Genomic DNA, 13,549 nt, shown 5'->3' with positions numbered 1-13,549 from the left:
CTTGGAGATTTGCGCAATTATAACATATTGTTCACTAATTAACTAATTTCCTTTAAAATTAATTAAAATACAAATACCAACAAATATAAACAACATCGGGAGGTAGTTTAGATTTTTATTAATCCACTAATTACTATGGTGAGTCATATTTTTCTTAGACAATCGATTTATAAAGCTTTCTTATTCATCCAAAAGATCCCTTATATTTATAAATGATTTACAAATCAATTATAAACATGCCATAAACTAATTTTATAGTTCTTCGTAAAATTTCCAAGTATCCTCTATAGGTTAATATAAATAGCAAGAAATGGAAGACTGAACTGAGTAAACACTGGTCTCAATACAATCAACCGGCAAGCATAGAAAAGCAAGTATTCTAAGAGCGATTAGCTTAATAAGAAATCTAAGCTTAACCAAGGAGATTGCCAATCGCTCTTGATTTATATTTATATTTTTTTTATGAACAACAAAATGATTTTCCAAAACAAATATAGTACAATACAAAGTACTACCTTCTATCCTTAATACTACCTCCGGTCTTTAATGAAAGAATTAGTTGACTAATTTGAGTAAATTAATTAGTTAACTAATTTAATTAGATTAAAAAAACTAATTAAGTTAGTTATTTGTATGTTTTGTTTTTTGTAAAATATTCTTGCTAATTATTGGATATAACTATTATTATTACAAGAACTATTTTGGGGGGAAAAAAAGATAAGAGACAAAGTAAATTATTGTTTTATATTTAGGACTAAAATAAAAGTCAAATAAAATCTTATATTAAGGACCCCAATCACTTTGTCTCTTATCTGTTTTTTTCCAAAAATAGTCCTTGTAATAATAATAGCTCTAGTCAATACATTTAATTGGCAACAATATTTTACAAAAAAACAAAACATATTTATTAAAAATAACTAATTTAATTAGTTTCTTTAATCTAATTAAATTAGTCAACTAATTAATCTACTTAAATTAGTCAACTAACTATTTCATTAAAGACCGGAGGTAGTATAAAGAGATCCAAAAGAAATCGAACTAAAAGGAAAAAGGTTTAGAGTTAACAGAATCAAAAGGAATAGTTCTAAAAACAAGAGAAAGGTGACTTATGACAGATTTTCTGCTATACAGATTGATATCGATTGTTGCTTTGAGTCTTCAAACGGAAAGGACGGTTAGATTACACAGATGATCATAACAGAGTCAGTAACATTAATTTGCATTAACTAAAAATTCAAGCATGAAAAAGCATTGTTTTAAGGTTTAAATGAAACAAGCAATAGGTACTAACAGGCGTCCAACGGATGAAGCACCTAGAGCAACAATTTGCTACTGTCCTACGTGAACAGCATCAAATCTTATTAACGAGTGATGAAAGGTTCTATTTTGCAATAACTAGACTAAGAAAACACATACATCACTCAAGGAAAGGGTAAAATTAGTGAATCAGAGAGAAGCAAGTGAAGACGGAGGAGGCTTCCTGGCCTTAGTGGATTGCTCAAAGTCAAAAGCAATCTCAATGAGTTTTGGTTCAGATCCTTTCAAGCCTCCAAAACAGATCCCAAAGGGCATTCCAGATTGATCATACCCACCTGGCACTGTGATTGCAGGAAACCCTCCAATTGCTAGCATTGTAGCAGCATCAGATCCTAATGTCACCAACCCATCCAATTCATTCTCCTTCATTACCTTCTCAAACCCTCCTTCTGATAACTCTTCCAACCTCCTCACTGCCTCTATCTCTTCTTCTCCAAACCCACTTGTCATCTCTGATGCAACAAGCTGTTCTTGCCCGTACTCCTCTGTCATTTCCTACAAGTTCAAATGCAGTTTATCATCAGTTACTACTAAATAAAACATACGTGTGATTCTCAGTATAATATCCAAAAAGAAATTATCATCAGTGTAGTTGTGGATACTATTCTCTGTAGATGACAGCTTGCCGTTTTGTAAGGCCAATCATGGGAATAATGCAACTATGAGAGGATTCATACAAGCTAAAAGGTGAGCATTGCTCTGGCCTAGATGTAAATGAAGGTAAATATGCTGTGAACTGAGTGTATGCGCACGTGCGCGCGTATTAAAGAACTAGCTATATGCAAGAGAAAGCCAAGTTAGCTTTATCCTGTTGTGATGATGATGCTTACCAGATCAGGATGATCAATGTTGAATTGAATAATGTCAGCCAGCGACCTAACGGGAGAGGAAATGAGGTCCTTCAGATATTTGTTTATGGTCGACTTGAATTCTGCTAACAAAAGTACTGCTTCACCACTGTCGAAAGGATTTTGAATGATGCTGATATTGGCTATTTCTAAATTATCGACCACAGTCGCACCTCTCCCCCTTCAATTTGCACAAATCACGATCTTCAAAATCCATAGTAACCATCTGTACTATAAAGCTCATAACAGATTAATGAAATAATGTGATTGATGAAATAACGTTAACAGTATTGTTACCTTAAGGTGTTGAGATGATGCTCAAAGACGGAAATGGCCTGAGATCCTTTATAGGGGTCAGAAAATGGATTCCTGACAACTCCAAGTCTCTTTCCTCTGAGTCCTTCCTTTCTGAGGAACTGCTTATAACCACCTCGAGGGATATACTCTGCTGCAGAATGTGTTGATTCATCGGTGGGATCAAACCCCACAATCACGTCAAGCATGTGGACTGCATCTGACACTGTTCTGCATATTGGCCTATCATATACACACTCATTCCAATTAAACATGTATTCAAACTTTCAGTCAATGCCAGACAAGAAAGAAATTATACAGGAAATCACATATGATCCTTTCACTTTACTTTGCAGCTTGGACCGGCTAGAAAGAGAAGATTACCCGATAGTGTCTTGACGAGGTGACATTGGGATGACGCCGGCCCTGCTCGTGAGACCGACGGTGGGTTTGATGCCGACGACGGAGTTGTGATCGGCCGGACAAATGATGGAGCCATCGGTTTCAGTGCCCAAAGAAACGGAAACCATGTTTGCAGCCACTGATATCGCTGGTCCAAAACTTGACCCACATGTATCCCCCGATTCTACATAAGGATTCTGCACAAAGATGGATCAATTCCATATATGTAGTCGAATTAGTAATATTTGTCAATCAAATATGTCGACATTAATTCCAGTAGAGAAAGGAAAAAGGAAGGAGAAGAGACCAGGGCATGCCCCCCTCTGGCGCACCAATTAAAAGGCACACGTGCGGAGCGAGTGCCGTACCACTCCGACAGAGAACCTTTGCCAAGTATGACGGCGCCGGCTTGCCGGAGTTTCTCCACCACGTGCGCGTCACGTGGAACCTTCGAACCCAACAACGCAAAGGACCCTGCGCTGGTGTTGAGCTTGTCGTCGGTGGCAATGCTGTCCTTGAGCAGTACCGGTATCCCATGGAGTGGTCCCCGTGAGGACGTAAACACTGGATCCCTCCTCTCCCGATCAGCCTCCTCCGCCTGAGCTCTCGCATCAGGGTTCACCTCCAGTACGCTGCGAAGTATGGGATTGAGGCTGCTGATCCTCTCCAAGTAGAAGTCAACCAGCAGTGTGGAGGTCAGCTTGTTCTCTGCAAAAGCTTTCTGGATGTCATCAACGGTGGCTTCGCTAATGGTGAAATCGGAGCCATTGATCGGTTTGACCCACCCGGTCAGAGTCACTGTTACGAGAACAACAGAGAAAAGCAGACGTTTCGACGAATGCTTGGTTCTCATCTTGTTCATTAGTATCTGAGTTTGAGGATAGCTGGGAGTAATCCTCAACCTTAATTAACCCTAATTACCGTCTTAATGGGGCCCTATTTCATTTCACGTGAGTTTGACCACGGTCATGAGTAGTTCTCATGCTTAATTAATCAATCCTTAATAGAGTCTCTGGATCAGAGCAAAACTTTAAATAAGATTGATATAAAATAGGGCGAAAACTGATGAGAAAGAAAGACGACGATGCATATCTTTTTGGTGAATTTCAGATTCATCCTTTCTCTTCCATCCCAGTGCGCAAACAGGCTCTTGTTTCAATCTGTGACACTTTCAGCATGAGGGAGTTCGTTTATGCGGGCTGCAATGCTCAGGAGGGAAAAGGAGAGAGGGGGGGGGCTTAGGAGAGAATGCATTTCCGTTTATGGGTGGAAAAAGGAAAGTGGACTTCCCTTTTCTTATCAAAAGCTTTTGAAATTTCAAATGCTCATAATGGCAAATGGGTTTCCTGCCAAGGATGGGGTCAGAGCAGCTTTTGGGGTAGGGAAACGAGATGAAAAGACTACAATACCCATAAGACCATGAGACAAAAGGCACTTGTATTAATTAGTTAGTACTTCCGCCCACGAGTGCTACTTGACTATAATTACTAGTCTTAAAACTAATTTTATAGTAGGTGAAATAAATATATAAGATGAATTTTTAATTTATATGAAATTTTTTTAAAAAAATACTTTCAAAAGAAACCAAATATCCTCTAAATATAAAATATACAAAATAAATATATGAGATGAATTTTTATCTTGATTAACATAAAATATATTTTTAAGTAGTTTTGACCTACAAACTGGTTACCAAAGATAGTAAATAGAATAAATTAAAAAAATAAAATAAAACAGGAAAAAATGATAGCAAAATACCATGTGAATTTCAGAAAGACAAATAAGGCACCTGAATAAGCAAAATGACAAATAGGGCACTGGGTACCAATTCGGAATTTAGATTTTTGGCCTAATGACCGAATTGCCCTGATGAGTGAGGTAAAAAGAAGCTGAAAGTGAGAAGAAAGCAAACAGAGGAAGACGTTGATGAAACACGGGAAGAATGAAAGAAAAATGTTAGAAATGCTATTATCTTACTCCTCCGTATCACTATTCTGTAGACATTGTTGATTTGGTGGGTTTTGGTTGTGGGAAAGAGAATTTGTAGTAAGAGAGGGAGTGAACTTGTAGGATTACGTGAGTGAGTAGAAGTTGATAGCGGGATTTGGATTATTCATTTTTGTGCCTGCTTCGTGGTGAAATAGGAACAGGATTATTGCATTTGAGGGTTTATATTCAGTATTTGGTGAATGATGAAGCAGAAATCAGAAAATAGTGGCAAGCAATTACGTAATGTAACTGTTGTCATATGCCTACTGGTTTTTAGTAAATCTCATTACGTGAATGGTAGATTTTATTATACATGTAGTTAATTATGAAAGTTAATACATTGCCCTGTCTGAAATAACTCGTACTCCCTGAGATTGTCGCCGTCGAAGAGGTCGTTGAAGTAACACCAACTGTGATAAACAAGTAGGAAGCTTAAATATTATTCTTCATAGAGAATTTTCAATGAGTCCCCATAGCTTAAAATGTTATTGTCTAGCATTCCTCTTTTCGGTCCTGTCTTTGTTCTTCGCATAAAACCATTTTCAGAGAATGTGAAGCTGTCTAGTTTTCTAGTATTATTAAACCATTTGTCCTGAATTTTACAAAACACATATTGTGATTTACAAATTTCGTAGTGAAAGTGACCCCTTTGTTAATGGGTTTTGCAACCTGTTTTCAGGAGATAAACAACTTATTTGTAAAAACTAATAAAATTCTACACTAAATTTGACATAACATATAGTGGGATTTACAGCTTTCGTAGTGAAAATGACCACTTATTTAATGGGTTTTGCAACTTGTTTTCAGGGGATGAGCAACTTGTTTCTAAAAACTAATAAAATTTCATGCTAAATTTGACAAAACACATAGTGAGATTTACAACTTTCGTAGTGAAAATGATCACTTCTTCAATGGGTTTTGCAACATGTTTTTAAGAGATTGGCAACTTGTTTCTAAAAGCCAATAAAATTCCATGCTGAACTTTACAAAACATATAGTGAGATTTACAACTTTCGTGGTGAAAATGACCACTTCTTAAATGGGTTTTGCAACCTCTTTTCAGGGGATGAGCAACTTGTTTTTAAAAATCAATAAAATTTCATGCTGAATTTTACAAAACACACAGTGAGATTTACAACTTTTATAGTGAAAATGACCACTTCTTAAATGGCTTTTGCAACCTGTTTTTAGGGGATAGGCAACTTGTTTCTAAAAGCCAATAAAATTTCACGTTGAATTTTATAAAACATATACTGGGATTTACAACTTTTATAGTAAAAGTAACCGCTTTGTTAATAGATTTTGCAACATATTTTTAGGGGATGAGTAACTTACTTTTCACCACTAATAAAATTTCACGCTGAATTTTACAAAACACATAATGGGATTTACAACTTTTATAGTGAAGTGACCACTTCTTCAATGGGTTTTGTAAACCTGTTTTCACCGAAAGGACAACTTATAAGCATAAATAAATCATTTAGTGAACATGCACCTGAAGTACATCACAATAAATATTGAACTATTAACTTTTATAATTAACTACATGTATAATAAAATCTACCATTCACGTAATGGGATTTACCAAAAATCAGCAGGCATATGATAGCAGTTACATTACGTAATTGCTTGCCACTATTTTCTGATTTCTGCTTCATCATTCACCAAATACTGAATATAAACCCTCAAATGTAATAATCATGTTCCTATTTCACCACAAAACAGCCACAAAAATAAATAATCCAAATCCCGCCATCAACTTCTACTCACTCACGTAATCCTACAGGTTCACTCCCTCTCTTACTACAAATCCTCTTTCCCACAACCAAAGCCCACCAAATCAACAATGTCTACAGAATAGTGATGTGGAGAAGTAAGATAATAACATTTCCAACATTCTTCTTTCCTTCTTCTCGTGTTTCATCAACGTCTTTCTCTGTTTGCTTTCTTCTCACTTTCAGCTCCTTTTTACCTCACTCATCAGGACAATTCAGTCATTAGGCCAAAAATCTAAATTCCAAATTGGTACCCAGTGCCCTATTTGTCATTTTACTTATTCAGGTGCCTTATTTGTCTTTTTGAAATTCACATGGTATTTTGCTATCATTTTCCTATAAAACAGTTAATGATAATAAATGTAACATAATTTCTCTTAATATTAATTTATAAGTTATAGCTATTAGTGTGAGAAAAGATGATGAACATGGAAGATAAAATAAATTGATATGTTATATTTATGACCAAATCTAATCCTAGTTAGCTCTTATAGTAGTGATATAGCAAGTATTATAATCTAAAATATTCGAAAGCATACATATATAATTAATTAATTTTAAAATAGCATTATGCATTAATTTAGGGGGAAAAAACTTAACTCAAATTGCTTATATTCATTATATCAAGTTCTCAATTACAAATGATTATATGCCTTTTTTTTTGTTTCATGTGAATTTATAGTTAAATACTATTAAATGTCAATATTTCAAAAATAAGACATGTACTTGTGTGTTATTGGAAAACTTGATATAATAAATATAAACAACTTGATGTAAATATTTTGAAAATTTTAGATTTTTTTTTTTTTGTCATTCTCACCAGTCATGCAACACCCCTCTAAAGTGACAATAACAAGTACACAATGGTGTGGGTATAAATTGATTTGGTTACATGATCTCTTATACATATAAAATTATGTGCATATAATTTGGTCTAGCCATTTTTAGTCAATCATATTTATTAATTAAATTTTCTACATCTTGGACTAATTAAAATTGCATTGCCCTAATCCTTCTTAATTACATATGAGCAATGCTAGTTGCATATACAGAGCAACAATATCCAAAGTCGCATCAAATTAAAAGATTTCAATACATATTCTTAATTTATATTATATGTAATGCATACATCCAAGATTATTTTTGAATTCAACAATACTATCTTAGGACCTTGTTTCTTATAAGTAGGACTGGAGGTAGTACAATACATACATCTATTTATTTTTCTCATCAAATGAGTGCGCGCGCGCACTAGGGCTTTTATTGTAATATCTTAAAGTTTATTTTAGGTTAAAAAAATTTCCAAAATAAATAAATAAATATAAATAAAATAATAACATTTTAATTTAAAAAAAAAATTTAAAGTCAACTTTCCACCGAAATTCGGTGAAAAGTTGAATGTGAAAGTTGAAAGTGAGGGGTGAAGGTTGAAAGATGAGAGTTGGGAGTTGAGAGATAGAAGAGAAATATGAGGGGGCCTAATAAATGTGTGGGAGTATTAAACTATCCAGTTCCCCGGCACAAGAAGGAAAGAGAGAAAGAGAGATAGAGGGGGTGAGAGAAAGAGGAGCAAACCGGTAAAAGAGAAAACAAGCTTTGAAGATATTTTAGGTACATAAAATTACTTTTTTTTATCAAACTTTCTTTATGAATATTTTCTGTATATTTTAAGCTTCCTATTTATATTATTACTATAATGATTAGAGAAAATTTTGAGAATTATATATGATATAAATATGGAGTTTTGGTAAAAGATGATCATGAAAATTTAGAGGTAAATGAGTTGTTAATTTTAATTAGTTAGATTTGTTCATTTGTTGGTTTTTAGTGCTTAAATGAATTTTTCTAGTTGAAAAATCTGGCATATATGATTTATATTATATTTTTACCGATTAAAATTAAGTTAAATAATTTATTTGGGTACTTTGACATATTATTGAGATTTTAATCGGTTTAGTATTATTTATCAGGTAATTGAAGATTTTAAAATAATTATTTTAGCTAAAAAATTTATTATTCATGAAAATATATATATGATAGCTATATCATTAAAGTTTTGATTAGATCATTTATTTATAAATATTTGAAATATTATTGAATTTTTGATAGTTTGATTTTGAGGTTTAAACTTAAATTGAGATTTTTAGAATTTAGAACATAATAATTTTATATTTAAAAATTTTAGAAAATCTTTTTTATTAAAATAAATAAATTGAAGGTCGTAAATAAATAATTGGTTTGTTAGAAGATTTTAAGTATTTCTAAAATACTTAATTTTGTGTTACGAGAGCTGCGAGAATTTAAAATAAAAATTAAATTAAATTAGAAATTTAACTAATATAAAGAAGTTTAATTAATTAGTTTATGTTAATATGTGGTTATATTAATTGTGTAGATTAATTATTGGCTGAGCAAAGGATTGACCTTGTGGTAATCCTTTTTATTGCTTTGGCAAGAGGTAACCACTTTCTACTTGTTATATGTGCTAATATGTTGTTTGTGAATATTTTACTATTTTGGTATAATAATTTGTTAATTGGAACTCGAGTAGATAAGTTATATCTTTTGAGCTATGAAAATTGTCTTGTGGGATTTTTGAAGTTGTGATTGAGAAGTTTGAAAAAGATATATGATTTATATCTTATGAATTATACTAAGAAAAGATTGAGACATTTTTGTTATATTATGGATGATTGGTTGTTATTTGGATTTTGGATTGAGCCCTATCCTGCCAGATGGTAAGGATGCCATTAGTGCATATTAGTTGGCTTCTTCCTTCATCCCCACAGTGAGGAATAGGCCTTTATAGCTTCTTATTCGTCCCCCAGAGTGAGGGATAGGCTATATGTCTAATTAATCCGCCATAGTGAAGGATAGACTTATGTGGCTTGTGTGTTAGCTCCCATAGTGAGGGTTTGGATGATTAAAATTATATTTCTATGGATGTATCTATGTTTTTCGAGAACTAATAACTGTCCCACTTGACACCTGTATGATTAGTTGGAAAGTTGGTTACTGAGACGTTTGTCTCATTCCGTGGTTTTTACTATCTTCAGGTAATAGTTCGGTGGTGGCCCATCAGGGAAGGCTCCGAAAGCATAGTGTGCTGTTATAGCTTGTATGGCCTCCCAACTTTTGTTATATATGCTGATTTGTTATAAATTGCCACATAGGACTTATCTACTCTAATATTGTAAACTAATACTTTTAATTACTACTATTTGATGTGGGAGGACTGTCAGAGGACCAGAGTCCTCCAAAACTCTGCTTGAAAGTGTTGACTTTTGACTAAAAGACTCCATATCTTATATTAAAACGATCTATCAGTTTGTATATTTGAAAGTATAAGCTTGGTTTGAACTAATAGTTGAATAATATTTCCGGATGTTAGAAGTCCAAAGCCCAAGTTAACGATCTATGTTACCCGTAATATAAGTTTATTTCTTTTAATCATGATAATGGTTTTAAGATTTTAAGGTTTTTTCTTTTCTATCATGATTAATCTTTCAAATAAATTGTTTGATTTAATCTAAATGGGTTTTAAAAGAATGCTCGTCACATTTATCATCATTTCAAAGTTCAAACACAATTGTGAAGAGAAGGTGGTTTCCTGGCCTTAGTGGATTGCTCAAAGTCAAAAGCAATCTCAATTAATTTTGGTTCAGATCCTTTCAAGCCTCCAAAACAGATCCCAAAGGGCGTTCCAGATTGGTCATACCCACCAGGCACTGTGATTCCTGGATACCCTCCAATCGCTAGCATTGTGGCGGCATCAGATCCTAGTATTACTAACCAGTCCAATTCATTCTCCTTCATTATCTTCACAAACCCTTCTGCTGATAACTCTTCCATCTTCTTTATTGCCTCCAGTTCTCCTTCACCAATCCCATCAGTCTTTTCTGATGCAATAAACAAATCCTGCCCAAACTCTCTTGTCTTTTCCTACAAACACGTTCAAAGATCATTACGTATTTACTGCTGTGTGTGTGTGTGTGTGTAAGATTCGGGATAAGTTCTAGACATGAAATTAACCACAGAAGAAAAATTAATGTTTGTCTGACGATTAACAAATGTGGGTGATCGATATTGAACTGAATAATGTCTGCTAGTGACCTCACGGGGGAGGAAATGAGCTGCTGGACATAGATGTTGAGGGACAATTTGAGTTCAGCTGTGAGGGCTATAGTTTCTCCACTTTGAAAAGGGTCCTGAATGATGCTGATATTAGGTATCTCTAAATCATCCACCAAAATTGCACCCCTTGCCCTGTAACATCCATTTGTAATACTAATAATCTGCCTATACGTACAGGTGAATGAATTAGAGAACAGATCATTGGATCTTGTTGTTTACCTCATGGTGTTGAGATGATGTTCAAAGACAGAAATGGCAAATGATCCATTATAGGGATTGGAAAATGGATGCCTAACAACACCCAATCTCTTTCCTCTCAGTCTTTCCTTTCTGAGAAACTGCGTGTAACCACCTTCAGGTATATACTTATCTGCAGATTGTGTTGCATCATCTCTGGGATCAAACCCCACAATCACATCAAGCAAACTGCATCTGAAACTGTTCTGCATATTACATTGGCCGGCGTCATATATATAAATATATATATTTATAAACATTTATTTCAATCAAACTATAGCTAAGCAAGCAAAGTCAATTGCATGCGTTTCAATTATAGACATATATATAGATACCCAATAGCGTCTTGGCGAGGCGAAATTGGGATGACCCCGGCCCGGCTGGTGAGACCGACGGTGGGCTTGATGCCGACGACGGAGCTGCGATCAGATGGACAGATGATAGAGTCATGGGTTTCGGTGGCCAGAGAAACAGCCGCCATGTTTGCTGCTACTGATATTGCCGATCCAAAACTCGACCCGCCTGTATTATTTGTTCCCACGCAAGGATCCTGCATGCGTGTATTTTTTTTAAATACAAATTGAATATCAAAAGCTTAAAACCTGAAGACAAAACAAAATAAATTAACTTATTGCATGCATGTTTCCAGTTGCAACAACTTTTTTCTCTTGGAAAAAAGAGATTTTGCAACAAAAAAAAACTCTTCCAAAATTAAATGTATTATTTTTTTCAATCTCCTATACCCTCCTTCCTCATCGTCTCCCCCCACTCCTTGTATTAATTGGTTCTTAAAGTAATGATGCCATATATTTTAAATTTCCAAATTATTTTAAAAAAATTTTACATCATTGTAAAAAAATTTTAAAATAAAAAATTAATTGAATAAAATAATTTTTAATTAATATTAAAATTATAGTTAAATTCCCCTTAATAATATATTATAATAATAATAAATACTTAGATAAAGTTTATATATCTATTATGTCAAGTTCTTCAACTGTATAAAGCCATGTGTCCATGTATTTTTAAAATATTATTATTTAATTATAAAAACATTATAAAAAAAAGACATATGATCATATACAATTGAAGAACTTGAGATAATGAATATCAGTGACTTCATATAAGTATGGTCCTATAAAAATTTAAGTAAAAAATGTATTAAAAAAAAATATGGTCAAATAATTGGTCTTATTATATACTCCCTCCGTTCCTTATTATAAGAGACATTTGGTGCTTATGGCATGTTCCTATATATAAGAGACACTTAAAAGTTGTCTCTACTTTTTTGTGTTGATTTCCTATTTTACCCATATTTATTGTCTCCAACTCACACACTCTCTCCTTCCCACTTCTCTTTCTTTTAATAAATTACCATTGTTCTCTCTCCTTATTAATGAGGGTATTTTTGGAAAAAAAATTATACTTTTTACATATTAATTGTTCTTAACTAATTTTAATTATTTTTTTGATCAACGTAATTCGGTTATTCGTCTCTTATAATAAGGAACGGAGGGAATATAAGAATATGTTATATGATATGTACTATAAACGGTAAGTTCGTAATTGGCAATATGAAACTAGACACTTTTAATTTTCCATGTTTTCTGCTACTAAGCCAAGCATGGGAAAAAAATCATTTACCATCCTCAACGATTTTTAAAATTGCAAATTCATAAAGCAACCGAAACATGGATGATGAAGGAAGAAGAACAGACCACAGCAAAGCCACTTCTGGCGCACCAACTCCGAGGCATGACGGAGGAGCGAATCCCGTACCACTCCAACAGAGAAGCTTTGCCGAGTATGGCGGCGCCGGCTGACCGGAGTTTTCTCCACCACGTGCGCATCACGTGGAACCTTGGAACCCAGCAACGCAAAGGACCCTGCGCCGGTGTTGAGCTTGTCCTTGGCGTCGATGCTGTACTTGGGCAGCACTGGCATCCCACGGCGTATCCGTCCTCTGTCGATCAGCCTCCTGCGCTTGATCTCTCGCGTCCGGGTTCGCCTCCATTGCGCTGCGAAGTATGGGATTGAGTCTTCTGATCCTCTCCAAGTAGAAGTCAACAAGCTGTGCGGAGGTCAGCCTGTTCTCTGCAAAAACCTTCTGGATGTCATCTATGGTGGCTTCGGTGATCCTGAAATCTGAGCCGTTCATCTCTTTGACGAAACCTGTGAGAATGATCCCTATTACCACTACACCTTCGAGGCTCAGAAACGGTGAAGAAGGCTTCGTTCTCATGTTGTTTGGTTGTGATTTGAGTTTGAAGATGGCGTTGGAATTGGTACTTGTAATTTCTGTCATAGTAATTTCAAAGTCATTTGTTTATTTTTTTCCATACATTACCAGTGGAGACGACTTTGAGAATATTTATAAAGATACTTATAAGTTACTTACTAACAAGATTCTCATGTTGGCAGTATAATCAACTCCTACTCAGTGGTTAGATTTGAGTGGTTAGATTTTGAGTGTTTGTAAGGACTGACGAAAAAGCCATAGACGCAGATTATGGATGTACGTAATGGCCCACTCCTCGTTTTCAACAGTTTGAA

The 13,549-nt window shown here is 34.4% G+C and overlaps 1 protein-coding gene and 1 pseudogene across 2 annotated transcripts; both read right to left on the bottom strand.

Annotated features, from left to right (window-relative positions):
* Window positions 1–1,189: 1,189 nt before the first annotated feature.
* LOC114724924 (probable amidase At4g34880) lies at window positions 1,190–12,722 on the bottom strand. 2 transcript variants are annotated; one of them, XM_028911381.1, is made up of 7 exons: window positions 12,718–12,722; window positions 6,737–6,748; window positions 3,169–3,607; window positions 2,844–3,058; window positions 2,463–2,702; window positions 2,148–2,346; window positions 1,190–1,812 (listed from the first exon to the last, which is right to left on the bottom strand). In XM_028911381.1, exons 2-7 carry the CDS (start codon window positions 6,745–6,747, stop codon window positions 1,447–1,449), a joined length of 1,470 nt encoding a protein of 489 aa, XP_028767214.1. In that variant the 5' UTR covers window position 6,748; window positions 12,718–12,722; the 3' UTR covers window positions 1,190–1,446. The 2 variants fall into 2 exon arrangements, with proteins under 2 accessions (XP_028767214.1, XP_028767212.1); XM_028911379.1 differs by lacking the exons at window positions 6,737–6,748; window positions 12,718–12,722 and having other exon boundaries at window positions 3,169–4,108.
* On the bottom strand, window positions 10,205–13,301 carry LOC114724946 (probable amidase At4g34880; annotated as a pseudogene).
* Between the last annotated feature and the right edge of the window lie 248 nt (window positions 13,302–13,549).

Source organism: Neltuma alba, unplaced genomic scaffold (genome assembly GCF_004799145.2).
Source record: "Neltuma alba isolate B1F8T4 unplaced genomic scaffold, ASM479914v2 tig00012206_pilon, whole genome shotgun sequence".
In the NCBI taxonomy this organism is placed as follows: domain Eukaryota; kingdom Viridiplantae; phylum Streptophyta; class Magnoliopsida; order Fabales; family Fabaceae; genus Neltuma; species Neltuma alba.
The sequence above is the reverse complement of the archived record's forward strand: the minus strand, read 5'-3'. Positions and strand labels throughout refer to the sequence as shown.